The 26,416-nt window shown below is 43.2% G+C and overlaps 5 protein-coding genes across 6 annotated transcripts; 1 reads left to right on the top strand and 4 right to left on the bottom strand.

Moving 5' to 3' along the window:
• Positions 1-397: 397 nt before the first annotated feature.
• LOC310948669 (uncharacterized protein) lies at positions 398-4,322 on the bottom strand. Its single transcript, XM_083915869.1, has 4 exons — positions 3,546-4,322; positions 2,572-2,690; positions 2,303-2,420; positions 398-2,148 (listed from the first exon to the last, which is right to left on the bottom strand). The coding sequence occupies exons 1-4, from the start codon at positions 3,967-3,969 to the stop codon at positions 1,166-1,168; spliced, it is 1,644 nt and encodes a 547-aa protein (XP_083771995.1). The 5' UTR covers positions 3,970-4,322; the 3' UTR covers positions 398-1,165.
• A 1,312-nt stretch (positions 4,323-5,634) lies between these two features.
• LOC310947980 (zinc finger Y-chromosomal protein-like) lies at positions 5,635-11,042 on the bottom strand (the record flags this gene model as incomplete). Its single annotated transcript, XM_083914970.1, has 5 exons — positions 10,913-11,042; positions 8,889-9,301; positions 8,570-8,697; positions 7,849-7,912; positions 5,635-6,887 (listed from the first exon to the last, which is right to left on the bottom strand). Exons 2-5 carry the CDS (start codon positions 9,211-9,213, stop codon positions 5,635-5,637), a joined length of 1,770 nt encoding a protein of 589 aa, XP_083771096.1. The 5' UTR covers positions 9,214-9,301; positions 10,913-11,042.
• A 1,892-nt stretch (positions 11,043-12,934) lies between these two features.
• On the bottom strand, positions 12,935-14,602 carry mif (macrophage migration inhibitory factor). The gene is made up of 3 exons (XM_083915938.1): positions 14,399-14,602; positions 13,346-13,518; positions 12,935-13,196 (listed from the first exon to the last, which is right to left on the bottom strand). The coding sequence occupies exons 1-3, from the start codon at positions 14,504-14,506 to the stop codon at positions 13,130-13,132; spliced, it is 348 nt and encodes a 115-aa protein (XP_083772064.1). The 5' UTR covers positions 14,507-14,602; the 3' UTR covers positions 12,935-13,129.
• Positions 14,603-15,712: 1,110 nt separating this feature from the next.
• Positions 15,713-21,089, top strand: LOC310947816 (uncharacterized protein). Of its 2 annotated transcripts, none has more exons than XM_083914770.1 (5): positions 15,713-15,868; positions 16,261-16,583; positions 17,830-18,116; positions 19,421-19,532; positions 19,659-21,089. In XM_083914770.1, exons 2-5 carry the CDS (start codon positions 16,280-16,282, stop codon positions 20,681-20,683), a joined length of 1,728 nt encoding a protein of 575 aa, XP_083770896.1. In that variant the 5' UTR covers positions 15,713-15,868; positions 16,261-16,279; the 3' UTR covers positions 20,684-21,089. The 2 variants fall into 2 exon arrangements, with proteins under 2 accessions (XP_083770896.1, XP_083770897.1); XM_083914771.1 differs by having other exon boundaries at positions 16,152-16,583.
• Positions 21,090-22,909: 1,820 nt separating this feature from the next.
• Positions 22,910-24,837, bottom strand: LOC310948223 (endonuclease domain-containing 1 protein-like). Its single transcript, XM_083915269.1, has 2 exons — positions 24,276-24,837; positions 22,910-23,724 (listed from the first exon to the last, which is right to left on the bottom strand). The coding sequence occupies exons 1-2, from the start codon at positions 24,576-24,578 to the stop codon at positions 23,119-23,121; spliced, it is 909 nt and encodes a 302-aa protein (XP_083771395.1). The 5' UTR covers positions 24,579-24,837; the 3' UTR covers positions 22,910-23,118.
• Positions 24,838-26,416: the final 1,579 nt, after the last annotated feature.

Raw genomic sequence — 26,416 nt, 5'->3', positions numbered from 1 at the left:
AGATGTGCTATCCTACCTCTGCATGCCATGTCTAAATCTAATACCACACTAGACTTTTCTTTATCAGCCTTATGAAAACATTATTTTGGAGTTCTTTCACTTCATGTAATGAAAAGGTGCTCAGATGTGTCCGTTGACTTTTCACTGACAGGGATGAGCATCATTGGCAGAAAAGTTTCATCCTGAAGAAAGGTTTTTTTTCTTTACAACAGTCAATATTTCTTATTTATGGATGATTATATCCAGTCATTTACAATACAGTTAACACAAAGCTCTCCCTTTGAGTGCGACCCATCTTTTTGAGAATGAATCCGAACTGAAAATAAAATTAAAACACTCTTGTTCTTTGACCATGTATTAATCATGTAATAAAATGTGATGCTGTTAATCTTACGGTCGCTCCACGTCAAAGGTTTCGATGGGACCCAATAGACAATCCTGAAACAAGTTGCCAAGGTTTTATTTTGCCAACCAAAATTTGAGAGTGTGTGACTGAATTTTACATCTAGTTGCACATGCGCTACCAGATGTCTCATCAGATCTATATGTAAATGGCTAAACAGCAACAGAGTGACAGAAAAGACAGGCACAATATGTAAGCAGTGTAAGAAGATAGTGCCATCAGCACCGTAACACAAACACGTAACATGTGAGCTCCGGCAGCTAGTCACAGTCTCGGGACCTGACGGACCCTAAGCCTCCGTATGTGCTGACAGACTGTCTCTGCCGTCTGTCAGCAGCTCCAAAGCAGTGACAGCAGAAATTAACTAAAACAAAAGAGTTTTCATGTCGTCTCTATGGGATGAAATCAACAGTGTTTAACTGATTCATTGACTTTGTTTCTCCGCCCAGCATAGTGAGTGAGGCAGCAGGTGACACACAGACTGATCTGATCAGTAAATGTAGCTAAGATTCATATGTTTTAAACACATATACAACGTGAGAAAACTCGGGTGCGAGTCGATCGACTTAATGAAATGGAAACGTGTCTGTTGGTCGTCGCACCTCTTCTTATCACATTGGAATTTCTGCATTTTTTATTGATTTACGGTGTGTGCCCCTAAAATTTCTAGTTGTGCTCCTAAAATTCCAGGTTGTGCCCCTAAAATTTTCAGCTGGGGCCACAGTGCTCCTAGTGAAAAAAGTTAGTCTGGAGCCCTGCTTTTCAAATGGGGTTAGGGCCTATGTCAGGCTCCTGCTGATCATCCATGTAGTAGGGATCTCCTTGATGGACTCTGTGATTGTGCACCCTTAGGTTCCCCCTGTGGGCAAATCTCTTCCCACACTCTGTGCAAGCAAAGGGCCTTTTCCCCATGTGAACGTCCCGTTGGTGGGCTCTCAAGTTCCCGCTGCGGGCAAAACGTTTACCACACTGAGCGCAGCCAAAGGGCCGCTCCCCTGTATGTGTGCGAGTGTGCACAGTAAGCTCAGAGGGAGTGAGGAAGCTCTTGTCGCAAAACTGACAGGGATGCAGTCTGACTCCTGTGTGGCGTAAAAGGTGCCTGCGCTGGTGAGAGGGGTAGGTAAAACACTTGGAACAGTAAGGGCAGGTGTAAGGTCGTCCATTCCCTCCACCAGGAGCTGCAGGGTTGCTGAGAGTGTGTCGTTGCGCGACTGACTGTGAATTGGACTGTGGTCGAAGAGGGTCCCTATTGCCAAAAGTTGTGACCCGCCGTGTGTGATTAATGGGACCTCTCCCACCTCTGTCATCCCTGGGTCTCCATGGTGATTCGCCAGAGGGGGCTTGAGGCTGAACCTGACGAGCCCCCCTCTGCCCCACTCCCTGGCTCTGCAATGAGTTCTGATTGGAGTTGTGGTTCTCAGGCTCCTGGTCCAGGAAAGGGAAAGAGCTGCCGTCATCTTCGTTGCTGGTCTCGTCAGAAACAAAACCTGGTCGGAAACAGGGTGCGTCTGTGCCGGTGCTGCTGCTAGCTGGATCGGAGCAGCTAGTGCCATCTGCCTGCAGGTTCTCTAGACCGGACACCCCGCCTCGGGTGGCATCCAACCCTGGTAACCACTCCCCTTGTTGAGCTAGGCTTGGGTCAGGCCTGGGGGAGCAACGTCCGCTCTGGGAGATGGAGAGAAAAGGGGTGGAGGCCTGATCCTGGAGGGATCTGTGGTCTGCACTGCCCTGATCCCAATGAGACACTGCAGAGAAGTAACGGGTAAAAGGACAATTAATGCACTTTTATCACAACCTATGATGAAATACCATTACACTGAAAAGAAGTTTAAGGTCATCTTGCTCTAGCACTGAAAAAGCTAAATAGTTTAGCAAGAGAAGAATAAAGTGATTTCCTACATTTGGCCTTGGCTTGTATGGCAGAGAGAGTATTTATCTGCCTCTGGTCCCCAGCCGCAAGGCTTCCCTCTGGGACTTGGACTGCGACAGACCCCAGCGTAGGTCGTGCTCCAGCACACTGTGAAGAATAAGTGAAACAGGTCTGTAAGACACAGACATCCAAAAGCAAGGCATGGTGCAACTGTCATTTTGTGCTGGCTGTTTTGAAATTAAAAGGACTTCAGTTTACTAGACAGACAATTTTTGAGTCATAGAGGACAGGGTCTGACCTCATGTTTTACCGAAGCTCCATCCTGGCCTGTGACCTCTTCTTTTAGCCCGCTGAGGCTCTGACTGAGTCCTTTTACTGGGTCTGAATGAGAAGACATATCCTTTCCCACATTCAGTCCTGTGCAAGAAGAAAGGAAGAAAAGTGTTAGTGTGCATCAGTAAATCCTCTGGTGAGTTCAGTAATGAAAGTGATGACATAAAAAGGTTTCTCTTAATACAAAATGCAGCTGATCCTCATGCAACTATGCAAGGGACAAGCAGGTAAGTATAAACCTTTTCAAGAGAATTCCATTGCTAGGCAACAGCCTTGGTCCTAGTTAACTTCCTGTCAGTTGATATCATTCACATACACAATAACGGGATATAAACTAGGGTACATTTAGAATGTTGATATTTACATCTTTCAAAGGTCTATAGATAAAAAAAAATGGACTAGTTTGAGATAGGGCGGCACAGTGGTGTGGTGGATAGCACTGTCGCCTCAGAGCAAGGGTTTGAATCCGGGCTGGGGCCCTCCTTTGAGGAGTACTCATGCATGTGTGTATTTCGGGTCTGTGTGTGTAACATGTATAATAATAAGAGTGAAAAAATCCAATTTCCCCGTGTGGGATTAATAAACTAATTCTTCTTCTTCTTCTTCTACTCCCCATGTCTGCGTGGGTTCTCTGGCCTCCTCCCACAGTCCTAAGACATGCATGTTAATTGATGACTCTAAATTGCCCGTAGGTGTGAGTGTGAATGGGTGTCTGTCTCCACAGACTGGCGTCCTGTCTAGGGTGTACCTCGCCTCACACCCGATGTCAGCTGGGATAGGCTCAGGCCCCCCCCGCAACCCTGTTAGCGGTTGAAGATGGATGGATGGGTGGTTTGAGATACAAGATTATCCTCCAATTTTATTATTCTGGTCAAGGTGAGTTGTCCATGAAAATCAACTCCTGACTTGAATGAGAACTAGGGAGCTAAAGTGTATTACCTGATCCCGTCGGGGTCTGCTGCCTCAAGCTTCCCTCTCGGTCTCCTCCTGATGACATCTCCCCTTCCTCGCTCCCTGCACCCTTCGCCTTCTGCCTTCTCTCCACTTTGTCGAGCTTGCCTCGGAGGACGGAGATCTCCTCTGATTTCTGCGCCAGCTCCGCCTGCTGTTCACACAGGCTGCTCTCGAAGATCTTGGCGATCTCGCACACGGCGGCCGCCAGGAGCGAGTCCATGACGGTGGCCAGTTGAGCGTGGAAAGTACTCCTCGCAGACTCCATTGTCCTTTGTTTCAGCGACGATGTTTTAATGTCGATGATTGACTGACACCGCTGATTCAGTCTAGAGTTGGCCCCCAGAGATGGTTGATGGACGATGTGGCTACTACTGTACACTCCTCTGCCCTGACATCTGTGAACTGCCATGTTGCCATAGCTACGCCATGTCCAATGACGTTAGCAGCAATTAACGTTACTGTTAATTACATACAGTGTAATGCAGAAAGCCCGTTTGCATAGTTTGACGATATAAACATAGTCAACTTCTAGCTAACAGTAAGAAAACATGTTGTAATGCATTCGGCGACGATGTTAGCTAACTCCAGCTAACGTGTAAACAAGGGAGCCAACGAAGCGTAGCGTGTTTTAGCTTAGCACTCAAGCTAACTGTGTACATGCAATGGAAGCACAACCAGACGCCGGTCACAGTGGCTCTGGACAGGCGGTGAGCAAATTTCTTCACTGGCTAACGCTGTATCCATGGACACACCTCAGACACATTCACAGATGCGGTAAAGTCTGCGGACTCGTCGTCCAGCGAGCAGGTTGATTGGTCTCTGGACTCTGTCGCAAGTCTCGCGATAACAACGTGGAAGTTACTGCAGGGAAAAAACCCACCCCATTCATATTACTCCTAGTCTGTGTTGCATTAATATATGTAGGACAAGGTATAAAATATGGATTTTATTGGGGAAGTGTTCACAATGTCTTGATCTAGCAACACCATTATAACTGTTGTAATAAAGAACAATAGAAAAAAAAAACAATACAAATAAAAAACTTAGTCTGGAACTATTGTAAAATGTTTAGTTTAGTTTATAACAACTGACATTTAAGCAGTCCTCAACAATGTTATGTTTTCAGATATCCGTCAAGTAAAAAGGAGAGGTTTTACATGGTAACCGACCACACTTTTTAAATAATTAAAAACACAGTCAACTTCAGAAAAGCTGTATCCAAAAGTCCGCAACAAAGGGCGTCAGCAGACACTGATCTGAAAGACGCAGTTTTGAATTCTGCTAAAACCTGTGACTTGATGCACTTCAATCTGTGATTAAGGCAAACAGTAGATAAATACATACAAATAACTGAACATTTAATACCAGTAAATACAAAAACAATACAGGGGCGGTGGCGGCTTTGATATACTGTGTAATGTGAGATAACAGATTTTTTAACAGGTAGAGGTTTTGTTTTACAGCTTTCACCTCAAGCATTCTTTCAGTGTGTAATTAGACCATTGTGGCCAAAACTGTCGTCAAACAGCAGGTCAGCTTTAAAGCAGTATTGCATTTACGTGGCCTTTAATTGTCAGGCATTCATTTTTTTCTCTCTAATGATGTATTAACTGATTTCCTGAAAGAATTATATCACTGTGTCACTACCTGAATATAAATGTACTGTAATACCTTTTATCTATCGCCTACCCCTATAGGAATTGGGAAACATATTCATAACAAATTTTTGGCTTCAACTTTTAAAAACAAAAATAGTCAAAAAAGAGTACTTGGTGGTGGACTGGACCTCTATAAATGGCCAGAAACACTGATTTTTTACATGGGCTCCTATTTAAGTTTGAAATGGCACGAGGTTAATGATAACTACGCCAGATGTTAATGACTGCTTTTACAGTACTATTTTAACATTTGGTAGATATGGGGAATTTAATTATCAAATTATTCAACTCAAAATAGAAAAACAATACAGCTCCAAAAGGGTTAAATGAAGTGAAAACCCCACCACCAATACAAGCCTAAATGACGACATCCAGTGTTTTAATGTTCAGACGGGTGATGTGTATTGTTTACTGGCTTATGTATGGAAACGCTCCATGTGGTTCTTGAGGCGTTTTTCATAGAAGAAGCATTTTCCACAAACCTTGCAGACAAGAGTCTGGTCCCTGTGACACTTGGACATATGCCTATTGCATTTTTCTTGTGAGGAGAATTTCTTCATACACTTAGCGCACCTGGTCCTGCTCTTAGCGTGACGACACTTCTTCTTGTGAATGCAGAGCTGTCCCCTAAAACGAAACCTTGCAGGACACATGTCACATTTTAATGGCTTCTCTCCTGTGTGAGTGCGGAAGTGTTCAATCAACTGGAATTTGTTTGACAATACCTTCTGACACAAAATGCACATGAAACCATTAGCGCAAGGTGTGCCCATAGTTTGCCAACTTGCACTCGGGCTTGCGTCTGGATTACAATCTGTCTGAATATTGTTATGGATCAGGCCTCTACTTGTGTCTTTCTTCAGAGACATCACATGCTCTTGATTATTTTCAGTTTCCTCTAAAAGCCTGCTCCATGCAGGGTTTCCATTTGTCGCACTGGAATGCCTTTGGTCTTTGTGGATTCTCCGTATGTGCTTTTTGAGAGCCTGATTAACACGGAATTTCATCGGGCATAAGCCGCAAGGGAACGGCCTCTCACCGGTATGAACACGCACATGCTCTTTCAGCAGCCAATGGTGACTAAACGCCTTGTTGCAGTGTACACAGATGTACTTTTTGGTGAGCCCATCTTTCTGGGTAGATTGTTCGCTGGGAGCGCTAGAGGAAGGGATGGTTCCCTTCTTTACGGTAACCTGCGTTATGCTTGGTGCAGTTGGGTTTTCTTCATCACAGGACTCAGGTTTCGGAGGGTTAGTAGACTGAGCTTTTTTCGCCAACCATTTCTTGAATTTCATGCAAGTCTTCTTATGATTATCAAGAGCACTTGGAAACGGGAACTCTCTTTTGCAACCTTTGCACTTCTTGTGTAATCGTACATGCACACTTCGGCCAAACTCTGTATCAAATACCTTCTTACAAAACCTGCAGGAGTATTTCTTTTCGCCGTCATTTTCCATGGACTTCTTTCCTTGTGACTCAATTTTTGCAATTTTTCTCCCCCCCCCTCTTGTTCTAGGACCTGTACCACCTGTTAGGTCATTTTTTTCTTGTTTGACTTCATGGAGCAATAGCTTCTTGTCGTTTCTTATTGGTGCAGGTCCAGTTCCTTGGTTGTGCATTGGTATGGTTGCGTGCAGGATGTATTTTTTCTTCTGGTTTAATAGAGAATCTGTGACAGAAAAAAACATAGAAAAAACATTTAACTGTGACCCAGTGAAAAGGCAACATCAAACCAAACAGTATGTTCTGTAATTAAGTGATTTAATAATATACCGTCAGTATTGACAGATTTGTTTTTATTTAGGCTGTTTTAAAATAGATCCAGTGATGAAAGATGACATTTAATACATTTTATCGCAACACATCTTTTTAGAATCGGTGTCCGCTCACCTCAAGATATCTGAATGAAAATGGGTTCTATGGATACCCATAAGTCTGTCCCACAGACTTGCTCACTTTATGATAATCCCATGCAGTTGATGGCAAAAAACGCCACTTTTTTGTCATGCAGTGAAAATGGGTTATTTTCACCTATTCTAAAATGGTGTATTTGGACATTTCTGCATGCTCAGAAGGAGCGCAGATATTATCAGACGCTAGTCTCTAGCTCAATGATTACTTAACAGACGAAACGGTTTAACGCTTCAATGTTGTTTAAATGGAAACTTTACAGACTGTCAAGGTTCCCCATAAAGACTTTGTTAGCATATCGGCTTGTTTACATCCTCAGACTTTCCTGGATCTCAAAAAGCAACTGATAAATATTTGGAAAACTAGCCTAACTGAAACTTTAAAGTGTTAAATTAAAGAACAGAATTTGATGTGGTAGTTGGCAAAATAAGTGTTTAATCTGGGTTGGGAAGCAGTGAATGGATAGACAATCACTATAGGTAAGTTTGAAACGTTGTGTGTAATTGGTGAACTGTTACGGTTATATTATGGATTTCAGTCCATTCAGGTTTGGATTTTACAAATTGACAAAGACAGTATCCTTGTTTACAAAGGGTTTAAATTCTGTTACCTTGACAACCTTATGTAGAAGGCGATTGCAATCCTCATTCTGACAACAATAAAATATAATTTACAGCACAAAATAATGAATTAAATGATGAATTAAGAATGAAACTCACCTCTCCTGGTTTTTCTCCTGAGACTCATTGTGCCCTTGTGGGAGCCAATGTCTGGGCTAACCACCTAAAATACAGAGGTTAGTGGTTACATATCCTGCGATTAATAGAGCTACATAGGCAGCAATTAATGAGATTAACTTTCCGGATGTTCTGAGGCTTTCAATCATTTTGCCTATGAATGAGGAAGTGGGTATGGCAGCTGTTTATAACACAGAACAGCTGATTGTGGAGTTGGATATATCCAACATATCTGACCCTTACTTCATACTGAATATATCTAGTAAATACCAGAAGTTCTGCACTGAAGTTTTTTGTTAAAGCACAACCCCTTAAAAATAAAAACATTTAATATATATTAAAATAAGCTCCCTCAAGGAAACGTTGTAATGCCTAACTCATTCCCAGCATCTCCACAATGCCATTAAATCAATCGAGAATACACTGCATTTGATACATTGATAGGAATAAAACAAATTACCTTCATTGGTGTGCTTTTAACGGCACATCTCACACACACTGCTGCTCACTTCTCAATCTGAACTTCATATATTCTGTTGTATTATTTACTGTGCCATCAACACTGACCTACAACACAGCATCACAAGTGTGTCTGCTGACCGCTCCTTTGGCTTGACTCTTCAAACATCATCAGGTATTCATCAGCAGTTTCCTCTGCTAAATTGCAACACCAACACATCCAGATTTCCCTTCAGTTACGCACCTCCTCCTTGATGAATGGAATGGGCCACAGAGGAATGGTCAGCTTGCGTAGTCGTACGCTGGGACACAGGTTTTCCTCTGGCTTGGAAACAGTCTCGGAACCCAGGGGAGCACACCAGTCATCAGGTACTGCACAAACACATCCAAAGACACAAAGCTAAAGCTAAAGCTATGACAAGCCAGGTCATATAAGGATGCATTTGACTAAAGAAATACATTTATAGTAAAAAAGGCTTTATCTTTGCTACCTTCATTTGAACTTGTGACTGTAGAAAGCAGCATTTTTTTGTCAAGTTATTCACCTCATTTGAACACTTTACCTTCAAAATCTATTTCAGGAACATCCGAAGTTTGACCGAAGACGTTCAGAGCATCTTTAGGCTCTCTTTGCGTTTCATTCTTCTGAGTTTTATTCGTCTCCGGTCCTCTGTCATGTGTAGTCTCGATGTTTTTCAGCATTATCTCTGTACTCTGTAACTTTGTTTTGAGGTGAGCAATCTCTTCTCCTTTCTGCACCAGCTCTCTGTTATGGTCCTGCAGGCTGTTCTCAAAGATCAGCATTATTTCAAACATGGCTCTCCTCAGGACTGAGTCCATGCACGTATTTAGCTGGGCCCTGAACCCTCTGGTCAGTGAGTCAGACATCTTGGAAGATGGCGGGTAGCACCTTACAGATGTCCTCAATCAGAAGTTCTTGAGTGATGCTGTACTAGTCCTTTCTCTTCCCAATCCCCTAAACAGAGAGATAAAAGATCAAGTGAGAAATTATTAAGATAAGATATTCCTTTATCAGTCCCACAAAGGGGAAATGTCTGATTTACAGCAGCAATGTGGATAGCACACAGAAGAAGCATCTATAAGAAACAGTAATTTGTAGAATAAAATACAGATAAAAAATAGAATAATGAACAATTAAAAAAATAGGGTAACTTCAGCAGGATGTATGTTTGCAGACATATGGTTCTAAACCCATCAATCTACCTAACTGCTAGCCTTTGAGCATACAGCATCCCCTGGTAGAGGTGGTATGGTTTCAAGCATATGATTGTGGACCATATCTTAGAAATGCATTATCTCAGAATAATCCACTTGAGATGTATTATCAAGGGGTTTTCAAGGGGGTCCCAAACAAACACTCACCAAACACATGGAAACAGAACAATACAAGACAAAACAAACAACGAGCAAACATAATAATAGAACAAAAACATTTTTTAAGTTTTTTTATTTTGACTGTAGAAGAAACCAGCAGTAGAGCCAGACCAATATATTGGTGCACTGACATTGGCCTATCACAGACATCAGTATCGGCATACGTGGTGTAATATGATATGAATGTTTACAACCCTCACGCCCCTCCCTCACTACCACAGAGCTACTCCGCTCCCTCCCATCGAGTGCTCATCAGTGCATGTGCACCAGATTCCTGTGAACGCGCCCCTGTCTTCTCTCATTAATAAACGGCATGGAGTACATGCTACACGGAGTTAGGCTGGCTAGATAGCAATTGCTAACGTCATTTAGCATATGCCTAGCTTGAGGCGTGTGCATGTGATGTTGTTACATGCGCGAGCGGGGATCTGAGGCGTGCACACCAACTGTGCCTGACAGTCAGCTCTGCACTGAGTGGACAGGCGGATACATCGCGGTGAATTTTAGCAAAACAAAAAAACAAGCTCTAGGTGGACGTAGAGGGGTGTTTCTTTTTTCTTTTTCTAAAACCAGATGATTTACATTATATTGTTCTTCATAGTGTCGGTTTCAGAGAATATGATCAAAAAGAATGTTGCCAACATATAATAAAAAACATATAATGCAGAAAATGATGCATAAGGTGATTATGTGTTTTGTAGTTACTGATTTTTTCATTCATATAATTGGTTGATAAAGTAATGCATTGTATTATAAAGTTAAATGTTCTTTAATAAAGTTATTTGTTTAGGAAAGCATCCTTCCGAGTACCTTTTCATTGTCCTGTTTGCACACTCAACATAGAAAAGGTCTATTTTCATTTCAGCTGAAAAATGCAATGTATCGGTAAATGGTTTTCCCTTTAAAATCTGTATGATAACAATTCCCACATCGGTCGGGGGTCCTCCCTGACCAGCAGATACACTGAACTCATCAGCACATCACTATCCAAAAGTGTTTGGATAAAAGTGAGGGGCCTAGGGATCCCATGGCAACGTCAGCACGGGAATAACCATCCGGAGATGGTTCAGATGTATGTGACAAGACGTTATTTTCAACCCCAGCATGCGTTGTCGAGACAATAAGAAGCTAAAAATAAACATTTATATTAGTACACATGGCGGGCATTTGACCGCCTGTGCGAAACACTGACCGTTCAGCAGAAGGACGGAGAACTCCTGCACTTTGTCTTCAATGATTCACCTCGTTTGGATCCCAGAAACTTCAGTAAACCCGCTCTTCCACAGCTGACATGTAAATGCAACATATGCTGCATTTGTTTTCCTCCTGTTAGTTAGTTAACGTGCAGCAGCCACACTGTAAGGGTTCCCATACGCCATCTTTACCCAACAGCTCCAAAAGGGAGGGAAGTGTTACGTCAGTTGTACGTCACTGTCGCTTTACTGCAAGGCGTAACCATAAATAAATGAACCCGTGCGTGTTTGTTGTAGGCGTATTGTTCAGCATATTTAAAATAGAACAAATGCAGAAAAATAAAGTTTGGTTGTTCGTCTAGATGGAGTCGGTAGATATTTTCCTTAGCGCATGCGCTCCGTGTTTGTTTGCTCCCCCGGGCGGTTACTATCGCAACGAGACTACAGAGACTTCAGAGTTACAGCAGGGGTCAAAGTGTTTGATGATCTTTCCAACGTGTTTTCATTCATTCATTCATCTTCAACCGCTTGTCCCTGTCGGGGTCGCTGGGGGGCTGGAGCCGATCCCAGCTGACATCGGGCGTGAGGCGGGGTACCCCCTGGACAGGACGCCAGTCTATCACAGGGCACATAGAGACGCACAGAGACAGACAACCATTCACACCCACACCATTCAGAGTCCTCAATTAACCTAACACATGCATGTCTTTGGACTGTGGGAGGAAACCGGAGAACCCGGAGAAAACCAACGTGTTTTTCATCTTTAAAAAAAAAAAAAAAAGGCATTAACATGCATGCAACATATTATAAGCAAAGATATATTTGTGAAAAAAATTAATAAATACATTTACACAACCTTAAGGCAGCCACTCCCAGATACAATTGAGCTGAAGGATTCAATGTGCCTTCAAAATGTATGTTTAACATAATTTATGATGTATAAATGTATGACAATGTAAATATCGATCATTGTAATATCTTAGGTGTGTATGCACCATAAAAAGCTGTGTGTATAGGCTTTAGGCCACCCTAGCTGTTATACTGTATTTGTATTTTAATACAGTATTGTTGTCGGGGGTCCCTGGTTCTCTCTTTCAGGTAAAGGGTCCTTGGCCTAAAAAACGTTTAAGACCACTGCTCTAGATTGTACATTATATGGAGTCGATGTTATAAAAACTTAGGTGATGAATGTGATAAAGACGTTTTCTTCAATATAAATAAGTAATGATACGTAGTCTAATAGGGGAAATTCTAGCCTACTGCCAACTTCAAATGTTTATAATGATTGAAATACATTAACAACACTTGAGTGTTTGTGACTTTCAGAGTTCAGGAACATCCAAAGGCAAGAATGGCTTTAACAATATGTTGCACCAAAAAAATGGGGTAAATCATCACTACTAAAAGTGGATAAATGGATTATAATCATTTTAATTTCTTCCTTGTAAGTGTTCCTTCTATTCAATGGTGTCTAGTTTTTGTTCCATATATTATGACGTCGCACAATGTGGGCACAACATATATCAGAATTACAGTTGACCACCATCAGGCTACTTGATACTATAATTTAGGGTATCCCTTCTCTATCCAAATGAAGAATACGGATACACATCACTCAGAAATACCTTTACATGTCACAAAAGCTTATAAACTGATGTAAGCCGTATACACACTGCATCTGCTACCTATTCAGGCCTAAAGGTTTAGAGAAGTTTAGAGAGTTGGCAAGTCATGACCAGTGCGCCACACATCTGTCAGGCTGTAGGCACTTTCATGGAAGACATTTTCATGGACATTTTGGCATCTCACAGTAAAGGGGACACACAGATGTTAATGATAAAATAAATAGTGGCTGAATTAAATTTAACTGCTTCAGTTTCAGGGTCCTGTTACTATGCTAGTCTGCACTTAAAAGGTATGTTATTTTTAACTGTCTTCCCAGGTTGAATCACAAAAAAAAAACAGCACTTATAAAATGTAGTGTCTTTGTCAAGCTGGACAATCAAGAAAAGAGTTTAATGTATTGTCTTCAGGGTTTGCTTTATTGCATTCTAATGGAAAAGGATCAGTGCAAAGCCAAAGGGTCCAGTTAAGTGCTTTTACGTCATCAAGTATATTGCCATTGAATGACCAGGTGTCTCTTCCTCTTCATTTAGTTTTTATGCTTGCAAATATAGGAAAATACTGGAATGATCTTCTATTTCAGGGTGTTGAAATCAGCCAAATGTAGAGTTGTTCCAGGCCACATTGGCTGCATCCATGTCTGTGAAGTTGATGTAAATCCTTAAATAGACACAAAGAGAAATAGGTTAATGAGATTGGATAATGTATGTGAGGTACAATGGTACTTGAGTCTGTGTTTTTGTCACCATGTTGCCTTTACTTATCACATTATGTGCAGTAAATGTGCTTGTTGCTGCGTGTTTGCTTACCTGTCAGGAGAGATGCCCAGGTGTTTGTTGAGCAGCCCACACAGGAGTTTAGAGTACTGTTTGTTGTGAGCACCGCTGATCTTGCCAATACTGTGGAGGGAGCAGAGTGCGCAGGGGTCTCCCTTTCCTCCGAACATCATCATTTGGTCCGGGTTGATATGCACAGCGATGTACTGGTGTTTGCAAGACAGAGACAGAGAAAAGTCAGCCCACAATGGGTGGATCAATCTGGACTGGTCTGAGTAGAATACCTATGAAATATTCTAATCATTTTAAGATGATATATTTGTTTATACAACAGTTAGTATGTATAAGTATGTTTAACTTACAGCATAAATCTCCTAAATGATGGTCTAAATGCTGTTTAATATTATTCTTTCTGAAAACCTTGAACATATTTTAATTGATCTTAACACGTCTTGCATAAAAAGATCCAAATTCTAAATGTATTCAAACTAAATATTAGAAGCAGCCTTCAAATCCCATCATTTTACAGCACTGCAAGTAAAAATTCCCCAAAACAATAACTTTCTCCTCAATATATTAAATAGGATTTGCAGTCTAGCCCCTTTAATGTTGAATATCTACATTTCTACATTCTAATTACTAATTATGTAGGTGACATAAAGAGAACCAACCCAAACCGTGCACTTTGATGACAGTATGCATATATGATGTAAAGGACGCTGTTATGAGTCCTAATTTTTTTTTTTTTTTTTTTTTTGAAAGTATCCAGCATCAGTTTGTAAGACATGACAGAAGATTTGCTTTTAACCTGCGGGTTTAGTGAACTGACGCGGTTGATCAATCATCTACCCATGCTGCTATCTCTGCAAATAACAGTGTTTGCATACTTGCACAATAAGCCAGCCTCATTCATATGATAATAATCATATAATCTCTACTTTGAGCAGCAGCTAAATGAAAATCCGGCGTCAGGTTTGGTCGTATTGCACTCATCAGATAAGTTAAATGTATCAATATGATCCAGCTAACCCTTACGTACAACACAGATGGGTGCATTCTGCAGGAATAGTCGCGCCCCTGGCCTACCTGTGCAGGTTTGCCCATACTTTTGGCCAGCTCCTCCGTGGCCTCGGACAGCAGAGCCGCCGGTACTTCGCTTTTGGCCACGTTGGTGCTCACCACGAACATCGGCATGATTCCCCCCGTTTGTTTTTGTCTTTCTCCCGTCACAAGATGCTGCAATTCTGCCGCCCCGACCACCACAGACCTCGGACGGAAGAAGATGCTTCTCAAGTTCTTCCTCTCTTCTAGAGTTTTTTTTTTTATACAGTCTATGACGCAACCATGGCCACAGCGCCTCCATCCGTCCTGGAGGACACTTTTTCCCCCCTTCAAAACTTTATTTAGAACAATTCAATACATTACCACTTCTCTTAGGAATACTGAATATGCATTTCTTAAAAACATTACAAACATTTACAAAAAGGCAAGGCCCCAAATGACAATACATTAAGGAACATACGTAAATAAATCAAAATAAAGTGCATAGTACATACAGAATAAAATATTTAAGGCATTATCCCCTTCTAGCAGTCAACACAACAGTCCTCAAATAGGTTTCTATAATAGACTGTATATCATTATACAGTCTATGGTTTCTATGCAATGATCAATGTACCACTCATGCTTTTGTATTTTGAAACCCTATCAATAAATCACAGACATTTATGTACAGATAAAAATGTCTTATTCAAAACATACACAAAATGTGACAGAATGGCATTTTTTTAATAGCTAGTTTGTATAAGCTAATGTTTGTAAAGAAGAATATATTTATTTAATTCGTTTTTAAACCAATTTAGTGCCTGTGATCGATTTCCCCACTTACATGAATGAATATGTTATCTTTATATATACGCAACCCACTGCCAAAGATGAAGGACTCATAGTAACTACCAAATAATTTAGATTTACTATTATTTGTATTTGTTTTTTTGTTTTCAAAAAAAATGTTAAGTTATCATTTCTATCCAGTGTGCCTTAGATAAAAATGCAATAGAGTTATTATTGTCAATCTCATGTTTTCTATGCCATGATATTGTAAATTAATTCAATAAAAAAATTAAACAAACAAACAAAAACACGTGGAAGCTGAGTAGTTTTGTGTTATTATTTCATCTTTTAAACACTTTTTAGCAACTTAACACAACTGTTGAGACAAAATAAGTGCAAAAATGATTTATGAAATCTAGACGTTTATGTTTGTTTTTCCAGGGTGCGGCTGTTCCTGGCTGTAGGGTAATTACGGTAATGGGCATGCGCAGTGTGTCAACAAGCATCATTCAGCAGCAGTGGAGGCGGGGGCGAGAGGGAAAACAGTGGCAGAGGGAGAGAGGGAGAGAGGGAGAGAGGGCAGAAGTTGGATGGCGCTTTCCTTTGTCATCGTGCCTCTTTACTTATAAACATCGGCCGAGCGTGTCCGCCACCCGCGAAATCTTCCCGGTGTGTCGCCGTTTAACGTTGAACATACTCCTCCGGATTTACACCCAAGAAACGGTACGTATGCAAAGCTACAATAGCTAGGCTGCTAGCACGGATCTGCTGCTGTTTCCCTTCGACTTTAACATTTGTGTGTATGTGTGTCGATTACAATACAAGTTTACTAACACGCTAACCCGCCGCATGTCGTTCTTTCGGTATTAAACTGCTTAAATAAAGCATAGTCTTTAAATATCACATATATACAGTGGCTGTAGTGTAGCTTCATATCAGACAGTGAGAAACTTTGTCATGACATACTGGCTTGGTAACGTTAATTGTTATTAAACCCCCTCATCAGGACCGAACCTGTCGCCACGGTAACATAAACTGTCATCGAACCCTCATCATCAAGGACCGAACCTGGCTGTCGCTACGGTAACATAAACTGTCATTGAACCCTTCATCAGGACCGAACCTGCCGCCGCGATGATGGAGGAATCGGTGTCCACGTTCGAGACGCATCTGACGGCCGTCATGGACAGTCTGATCCGAGCCTCGGTCTGCGAGATAACCAAACTCTTCCAGGACATGGTGAACGACTACCTGGTGGAGCTGTCCCTCAACAGGAAGGAGAACGACTCGCTCAAACAGCGGCTCAGGCTCACCGAGAACAAGCTGAGGACCGAGCGCAAGTACGGGATGGGCTGGGCTGCCAACCGCCGCAACGCCGGGCTGGCGGCGGCGGAAGAAGCGACTGGGGGGCGACAGAAACGAAAAGTTGAGGTGACCCGTAAGTATTGCTTCAGGGTGGCTTTTGCTCAAAGACGTTCCTACACCACTTTTAGTTTGTGTCAGATAACATATTGCATTTGAATGGCACCTTGCTAAAACATACATATTTCAGTCTGATTGTGTCTTTTTAATGTCGTAAACGGGCTTTTTTGCTGTGCACTCAGGGCTTATGTGAAGACGCACTTGTTTTGTTGGAAACCATCTGGCAAGAGCTGATCTCTCCCTCCCTCCTTCCTCCCTCCTTCCTCCTCCGCCTCCCTTCCTCCTCCGCCTCCTCCTCATGTTTGCTCCCTCTGTCCTTCACCTCCCCCTCTCCTCTCTCTCTCTCTGCTGCATTCTGTCCCTCCCACTCCTCTGTGCTTTTGCACGCTCTCTCCCTCCCTCTCTCCCTTCCTGCTTTGCTCCTCTCCCTACCCCCACCTCCTTTACTTCTCTTCTCTCTCCAACTCTTTCTCCTCCCCTTTACCGCTGCTCTCTCCTTCACGCCCTCGCCTCCTTCCTCTCTCCCTGCCCCCACCTCCTCCTGCTCTGTTCTCTCCTGCATCACGTTGCACACACGCACACACACACACACTCTCCCCCTCCTTCCCTTCCCCAACTCCTCCACTCCTCTCCCGCTCCTCTCCACCACTGCCATAATTACACACTCCCTCTCCTCTCCTCTCTGCTCTGTCTCTCTCTCATTTTCATCCTCACCCCCTCCTCTGTCCCCTTCAACATGTCCTCCCTCTCCTCTTCCTCCTCCTCCTCCTCCTCCTCTCCCCCGTGACCCCCACCAACTCCACTCTCTCATCTCTGCCTCTCTCGCTTTTCTCCTCCCTTTCACATGTTATTCTCTCCTTCCCGCTCTCGTCTGTCCTTCTACGCCCCCTCTCTCTTCACTCATTCATCATGCTCACTACTCCTCCCCTTGCTCCTTTTTCTCTCCCCTCCCCCTGCTCCTTTTTCCCTCCCCTCCCCCAATCTCCTATCTACTCCTGTTCCCTCTCTGCCTCTCCAATCCCTTCCTCCTCCTCCTCCTCCTCCTCCTCCTCATCTCCCACTTCTCCACCCTCTTCTCTCTTCCGTCGCTCTCTCCTGGCCTTCCAATCATCTCCTCCCACTTATCTCTCTCCCCCTCATATTTCATTCTCTCCTTCCTGTCTACCTGTTCCCTCCCTCTCTCCCTCCCCTTCCTCACTTTCTCCTTCCTCGCTCACCTCCCTCCCTCCCACCTTTCCCCTGTCTTCCTCTCTTCTCCACAGGAGGCAAATCAAAGAAGGGCCCAGTAGCAGCCCATGGCAAAGGCTGGCCTGTAAGTGCGTGGGAAGAAGGAGGAGGTGGTGGCTGCGACACTGGCGGAGGAGGAGGAAGCACAGGAGCTGTGGGAATGGTAGCAGGAGCAGGAGGAAGAGGAGGGAAGGAGGCCAGGGAGATCTACCTCATCCAGTTCCCCAGGGATGAAGAGGATGAGGGGGGGATGATGGAGGACGAGGAAGGGGAGGGCAGCCTCAGCGGTGAGGGGGAGGAGACGGCCAACATCAAAGAGGAGGTGAGGGAGACAGGCTTTCTCGGAGGAGGAGGAGGAGGAGGAGACAGTGGCACAGCATCTCTGCACTGCTCAGCAGCTTCATGTAGAATAAAAAAGAGCGCAGACAGAAAAGTAGAGATAATACGGAGAGAGTTGTGCCTGTGTTTTCAGATGACTACAGAGATGTAGTGGATGCTATTGATTTGATATTTAGATTCCAGAAGAGCCAGTTGAGAGGGACTCTCAATGTCTCAAGTGTGGCAAGCTTTTAGGTAAAAATATTACTGATTGGGCTGGAAAGCTGCTTGCTATTCCATCACATGACCAAGTGGCAGGGCATATATCCACTCTTCCTTGTCTTCTGTATTTGAATATTCAAAGCATGCAGAATGTGTTAAAGGCCTCCCTGTGAAGTCATTACAAGGTGTTTTTGATGGCTTATAAAAAGGGCTTTAAAGCAGTAGGTAAAAAGGTAAAAGCAGAGTGAGACCTCTTCTTGCAGCTTTCCCCTCGCTGTTCTGAGCAAATGGGACGCTATCTCTCTCAGAAATTACCTGTGTGAGATTTTCTAAAGCCTGAAAACGGAGTCAAGAGGAGGTGCAGAAGTCTGGTTTTCTCACACAACACTTGAATTCCAATATGATAAGATTATTACGAATATTTTACCCATTTATACCAAAAGAAACTGTCTCCCCTACCTTTAAATTAATAGAACCAATATATGCTTTATTCAGGCACAAAGCAAACATGAGAGGAATAATTGGATATTTTGAAGTGAGGTACTTATCTATAGTCAGTGTACAGTAGATGGTGGTCAGCACGCCCCCAGTTTCGAGAAACAGGCATGAAACCTAGGTAATGTACTGCTGTGCACGGGGGCAGCAGTTCAAGCGCACGTTATATTTAGAATATTTTCACAGCTTTACCTTGCCATCAAACAACCCTGGTTAAGTATACTTGGGGGGGGGGGGGGCTGAAGTCCTTATCTGTGCTCTTGTCAAAGCTCACCAGACTCTTTTGACAAACCTTGCAGAACAGTTTTGTTAGTTCCTAACCCCCTTAACTAAAACCTCACAATAACACAAGCAAACTAACCAGTCAAGACAGCAGTACAGCAGCACCTCCCATGTTCTGTTTGGTAAAATGACTGTTTTTGTCAATGGAGTCTGGTGGCTTTGACAAGAGCGTAGAAAATCTGACTTTCCCTTTTAAGAAGCCCTTTTGAAAAAAAAAAAAACATTTACAAATAAATTAATATAGCTCATATTCTACTTGGTTTGAGGTACTCACTCAAGTTACTATACTATCTGTGCTTCTCAATGTAGTTTTCACAAACAGAGGGCTATCAACCCGCCTCTCTCCAGCTAATCAAGGAGGCTTTGAAGATGGACTCGCCCAACCAGAATATCCACACTGGCTCCAGAGCCCAAAGCGAAGGTAATGAACTCAGGACACTCTGATTGAGGGAGGGGGAGTTAGTGAAATGCTCATAGTTTGAATGAGAGTGGAACTGATAACTTATGCCAGCTCTCCTTTCTCCTCCTTCCTTTTGTCTCGATTCAGGAGACCTGTCGGATCGTCCCCCGACCCTTCATTCAGGAGAGAGAGAGGAGGAGGAGGAGGAGGAGGAGGACTGGGAGGAGGACTCTGCAGAGCCGTCGGAGGGGGGCATGACCGTGGATGAGCTGAGGGGTTTGGAGTCCGCGCTGAAGGCGGAAAGAGGCCGCGAACAGGCTGCCATGACGGCCTCTCAAAATGTCAGCCCTGAACCAGCGGTGGTGCGAGGCAGCAAGAGCGACCTGGCACCAAAGTACATTGGTCTTGATGGGATGGAGCAGGATGAAGAGCTGGAGCCACCCACCCTGCAGAGAGAGGAGCAGACAGGGCAAGGCAGGCTGAAGGACGCTGTGAGGGCCGGGGCTGAGCTGAGGTTAGGCCGGTCAAAGAAGTTGAGAGAGGGCGACTCGGCTGAGGTCATTTCCGGAGAGGACACAATGGAGCAGGGAGAGTTGGAGAACCTGTCCCACCTGTCTGGTCCAGGGAGTGTCGGCGAGAGCGGAGGGGAAGAAGACGCCGGAGTGGACCTGCTCCACTTCTGCCCACAGTGCGGAGGAGGCTTCACCTCAGAGGCTGAGGTGGAGGAGCACCCTTGTCCACTTGGAGCGTCTCATTTACAGAGCGGCGGCGAGGACATCCTTTTCCCTTGCGCCCACTGCGGCAACACGTTCAGCCACGCCTGGGCCCTCAAGAACCACGAGTGCGCCTGCGCCGCAGAGAGGCCGCACTGCTGCGAGATCTGTGGGAAGCGCTTCACACACTCACGCTCTCTGGAACGCCATCATCTGGTGCACACAGGCGAGAGGCCGCACCGGTGCCCTCAGTGCGGACGCAGCTTCAGTCGCCTAGGCAATTTGGAACGGCACCAGCGGATTCACACAGGGGAACGCCCATACGGGTGTGAAGCGTGTGGAAAACGGTTCAGTCGTGTGGAGTACTTAAAGAGACACCAGCTCATACACAGCACTGAAAAGGCTCCGGGTGTGGAAGTGGCCACCGGCAATTTAAGAGCCTCTCCTTCAGATCTCTGATACAACTAGAACGGGAAAAAAAGCCGGTTTTTAATCGAATGTGTAACAATTCAGGTGGTGAACGTTACAGGTGGATGCTAATTTATTTTCTGTGATTTGGAGATGCCTTTTTCTTAAAGACTCTGACGACTGAGAAGTTAAATTAACTTTAAATGTCAAAATTTGACGAAAGTCGTACGTGGTGTTTCTCTGCAGGAGGAGAAATAAAAAAATCAATCTCAGACATTCAGCCATTTTAATTTGGGGTGTTCTTGGTCTGTATGTACAAAGCTTGTACTTATTTATCATGCCGGTCAATAAAATGTACATTTTTGTCTTTTTAACAATAAGTAATTCATATTGCAGCCAATGGCCTTTGTTTTTTTTCTTGTTGGAAAAACATAATTGACGGTGGTATTTTGTATGTTTGTGTTTTGGTCATTTCATGAAGAAATAAATATTTAAATTCATCAGAAGGCTCTTCTTCCATTTAAGAGTTGTTTAATTGTGGTTTGGGTTAGTAAACATGCAAGACCATATTAAATTACAACCATCATGAAACAAGACATTTTCATTAAACATTTGTTCAGTAATTAAATGGTGAAGGAGTCTATTTAAAAGGATGGTTTACATTTTTTAAAGGGGTTGTGTGATAATTATTCGTAGTCAGTGTGTTACCTGCAATAGAAAGCAGTCAGTTTGGACAAGCAGGCAGAGTACCATCGCAGTAATGTAGTACTGTGGAACTGGTGCAGCAGCTAAACATTTTAGCCACCTAAAAATTTAAGTGTATGAAATATCCAGAATAGTTTACCGAAATAAATGTACTGCTTTACCTTGCCGTCAGACAGCCCTGTTTAATTCAATTCAATTTTATTGATAGTGCCGCATCATAACAAAAGTTATCTCAGGACACTTTACAAACTAGGTAAAGACCACACTCTATGACTTATTTATGATAAACATAGACCCAACAATTCCCCCGTAGAGTACGGTGGCAACGAAAACCTTCCCTATAACAGGCGGGAACGTCAGACAGACCCAGCTCTGTGGAGGACGGCCATCTGTCTTGACCGGTTGGGGAGGAAGAAAAGGACAGAGAAAGAGAGAAAAGACGGACAGATGGACAGAGAGACAAAGACAGAGACAGTTTAAAGTCACAGCAGCACTAAAACACAACATCAACATCCTGGTCCTGCTTGAGCCCCTGCCCGTCCAAGTTTCAAGACCATTTTTTTTCAGTTCTGTGCGTAAATGTTTGCCAGACAAAACTGCCAACTAGTTACAGTCAACTCTGTAGCGTGGGCGAATCCAAAGAAACGTAAATGTAGAGTATTCCTGAATATATTTGAGTCTATTTAAACTACCACACAGTCAGCCTGGAGCCATGCTTTCCACCAGATATCAACACCTTGCACTGAGGGTGGGACACATAGCCTCTGGGCCCCCAGCAGGTTTATCTAACCACACATTGAAGGGTAGTTGTTGCTAAGGTAACAACTAATTAAAAAAAACTGACAAAGTCTGACTCAACACAGCACGGTTTCTTCTAAAAGCTAATGGCTGCTCTTGCATGTCAATCAGTATTTTTGTGGTTCATACATCCAGTTGGCATTAGGACGCAGAGGACAAAATGTGAAACCTTTTTATTTGGAGGTGTTTGCGTTAGTGTGGACAAAGTTAGTATTTAACATAAAATGAACATGATTTGCTCCACCACCTCTTCGTCCATCTTGTTTTATTAGTCAATTTGTGCGGTTAGTTGCTGAACATGTTACAGCATGACACTGCCAAGAGGGAAAACATTAATTTTAGAAAACCCTAACCGTTAATTTCAAACCACCACGTGATATTAAAGTGTAATTCCGGCACAAAATCATGTTTGACACTTAAATACATCAAATAAGTCAGAGGCAGCTTTTTTTCATATAACAACTATTGACAGAGAAATCCAGGAGAGTCGCTAACAGTCGGACGTGGCTAACACTGGTTAGCTCGGGGCAGTACGGGGAAGGCATTAAAACAGCTTTTTTAATTGATTGCCTTTGGTAATCAACTAGAATGGACTCTTTTAATAAACTCTAGGTTCGCTCACTACGTGGTTAATCCTTTGTTTTCTGTGTAGGGATACTTATCATGCTGCTGCAGAGGTTTGGTGTTATTGAGCGGTATTCGTGGTTAAAAAAGCCATTTTAACGCCTTCACCGCACTGCCCCGAGCTAATCAGTGTTAGCCATGACTCTCCAGGATTTCTCTGTTAATAGTTTATTACACAAAAAAACTGTCTCAATGGCTTATTTGATGCACAGTATATGATTGCCCAAAAAACACTGGATGATTGTGGGCCGGAATTTCACTTGAATCATGCCTCGGTTAATCAAAAGGGCATTCAGGAATTAAACATGATATAATTAGCATTTGATTTAAACAAGGAAAATAAAGCTTTTCTCTTTTTGCTACTGGCACTGTCCATGAAACAGACTGATAGGCATGGCCAGCCTTTGTGCCAGGATGCCTTCCAGACTCTCTAAGGACATGCGCCTCACATCATACCCTCTCACCGAGGCCCTCGCCCTGACATCAACTGACACGATCTCCTCTCCACTGGTGCGGTCATTTCTTCCCACCGCAGCGTATGTGGGGAAAAAAGGCTTCGCAAACTTAGGAAGGTCAGACCTGTAGGATGGGCAGCAGTAGGCCGACCACATGTACTCAGGAACAGACACCCTGTTGTTGATCCAGCGGGGCTCGGACTGATAAGGCATCGCTCCGGTAATCACATGCATCGACCCGTTGCAGAAAGCCTTGAATCTTCTCAACACCTCGTTCTCCAGACGGCTCCACGGGCCAGAGTTGGAGCCCGCTTGCTGAGGGACTATGTTTGTCAGGGTGAAGGTGGCCTCCCGGTTTTCTTTGGTCTTCTGGTGCATGCTGGGATTGAGATGGCCCTTGGTGAAGTTGGAGTTCTTGTAGTCGTCGCGCACCGCCTGGCTCTCAATAACATTCTGGTCCACATGGGAATGGAAGGGTTTCATCTCTGAGCTGGCACGGGAGAAGACCAACTTAATGGCCCAGGGAGGGCGGAGCAGAGAGAGAGAGAGACATGTCATTGTTTAGAAGCTACAAAAAGGTATTTTTCTGTTTACTGATACTGGTTGAGTTGAATGTGAGTCTGTGTACTTGAGTGTGCGACTGATTCACTCATGAAGGTTGACAAAGAAAAAGAAAAAAAAAAACGTCCTTTCATTGTCACCACACAAAAGATAATGTGCATTTTTGTATTTACAGTTTTTACGGCTCGTTTAAAAAGGCAAAGTTTAATTTCTCTGTGGGTTGAGCGTTTTGACACTTTCACAGTATTTGTAAAGCACCTCGACCTGCTTTATAATCAAAAAGTTGATTCAACTTTCACTATGATGCTGTTGAACTGTGTTATTTAGCCTACACTCATTGATATAAATGAGATGGACAAAACAATAATACATAATAGATATAAAAGTAATAAACTGGCAACCGAACACATCGTACCAAACAAAGTAAGACTCAAAAGAGCGCAGTCAGTATTTAAAGAAAGTTGCTTCTCTTGGACGCCACACACTGTTTTCCTACTTACCTGCGGTTCATACATCCAAGTAGAATTGGGTCGTTTTCCGTTGGCAGGGCCGAGTATGTACGCAGAGTAGAGTGGTGCACGATACTGGCGGTGATACAGGCTTGCAAAGTGGTACTGGTTTTTGTAGCGCTGGCATATCGGTTGGTATCCTGCTGCATCGATACCCTGTGGTGGAGTATTTTTATAAAAGAAATCAAGGCACTGGGAGAAGTCGCTGCTGATCTCTCCAAGGACTGGGCCACCGAACCAGGGTAGGAGAAGAAGCAGAGCTCCTGTGTAGAACTGCATCTTCCTTTGAGACATCCTGCACTACTTTGCAGCGGGTTGGCTGTATTTACGTCAGCAGACACAGACTTTGTTGACAGAATTCCTTTTCAGCAAAGCTCCAAATTAAAAAGAATATATATATTCTTTATGTCCATCCAGCATCTGGAGTATAGGCGTTTGAGGGCTGTCACTGAGGTTTCCTCTTATAAAGACTGACAGCAGGAACCCCCTACCCCTGTCAAACTTCCCCTGTTAACCAACAGTCAGGCTGCCTTCTGGGAAACAATGGCTCTGCATATCCTTTTTTCATTAGTCAGCTGAGGTCGAGACCATCTTTAAGCCTAATCATGTGGTGGTTGTGGCAAAGGTGAGGAAAAAGAAGATGCGTTGCAAAACATAAACTGAGCATCAATTCTGGCCTTGTATATCTATAGCTGTAGGGACTACAGATCTAATGAGATGTTGCAGCATTTCCCAGCAGAGCATCTGTCCCCAGCTTCCTCACACTTTGTCTAAAAAGGTAAAGCATCATGGGAGGAAAAAAACATGAGGACCTTGCATGGTGCTGGGCCCTTAATGGATTGCAGTGATGCTCGCAGTGCAAACACTTTGATTCTTGCACTTTAACGGTACTGTCCTCAACTGTCTCTGGGAGTTGTTTAAATGCATCCTAAGATGTTTATTGGCAGTAATTTAATTGATATCATTACACAAACACACTCCCCTTTGCAAGTCGCCAAGTTTCAATTTCTGTCTCTCTTCAGTTTCTTCTGTCATCGAAACCTCCCTCGTTGTGGGAACCAGAATTATTTTCCGTAAGATATAAACAGTCCATACATTACTTCCATTATTTCTCAACTGTTATTTTACCAAAAGTCAGTGACTTCTTTATTTTGTTATGTGCTTGATCTGTTCGGGGGAAATCCTCAGTTTCCAACCTGTCATTAATCATATGAATCATTTTTACTGTATTCAGGAATAGTTAGATTGTAGAGAGGTTGTAAATGTGAGGGAAACCAGAGCGATGTTCACTACAAAGAAATGCCAGGAGGCCGATATGAGACCATGATGTACTGTAGGCGACTTTGTGTTCCAGAAAAGTGTGATAAAAATACAATTTATCATTATTATATAAGGGTGGGCAGAAGTATACTTCTACTACTGAGTCTTATTTTGAGTATCGATACAGCATCAACAGGAATTTAAAAATAAATAAATAAAAAGATCTGTCTTGTGTTAGATCACGCTCTGGGCTCATTAACCCACTTTCATTTTAGCTGAAAGATTCTCTTAAAAGAGGAGAATTTCAAGGATATGATCAGGTACTAAGTGAGTTCATAATGTATGAATCTTTTATTTGATCTTTGAGTTGTGACTGTTTATTATGGCCATCTAGTGAGCACTCACAGACATGACACGTCTTGGCAGCAGGCTGACGATCCAGGACACAACGTAATAATGGTCAGGTGTGTGAAACTGCATGGACTGTGAGTAATAACGTTGCATTTACAGTCACCGGTGATGAGTCGTGACCAGTGGACGACCCGGAATTACCGTTGTTTCAGTTTCCACATAGAGGAGAGCTGCTGAGACGTACAGCACGGGAACATGTGGAGGACGGGGAACTGAATCTTATTTTTCATGTTGTAGTCTGATGTATGGGGTCTGTTGTCTGACTGTTTGTCATAAAACAGACATACGATACCTGTTTGACTGTCATGAGAAGGTAAAGTCATCATACACAGACAGGATTGATACTTTGCATGTAAAATACACCTTAATGACCCCTTTATGTAATGTCGTTTTTATATAATCTCGCACAAGAGACCCTCCCAAAAGCAGCAAAAATATAAACAAACTCTCCATCCCACGCT

This window comes from Echiichthys vipera, assembly GCF_963691815.1.
Source record: "Echiichthys vipera genome assembly, chromosome: 6".
NCBI classification, from domain to species: domain Eukaryota; kingdom Metazoa; phylum Chordata; class Actinopteri; order Perciformes; family Trachinidae; genus Echiichthys; species Echiichthys vipera.
This window is presented reverse-complemented; position numbering and strand designations above follow the sequence as displayed.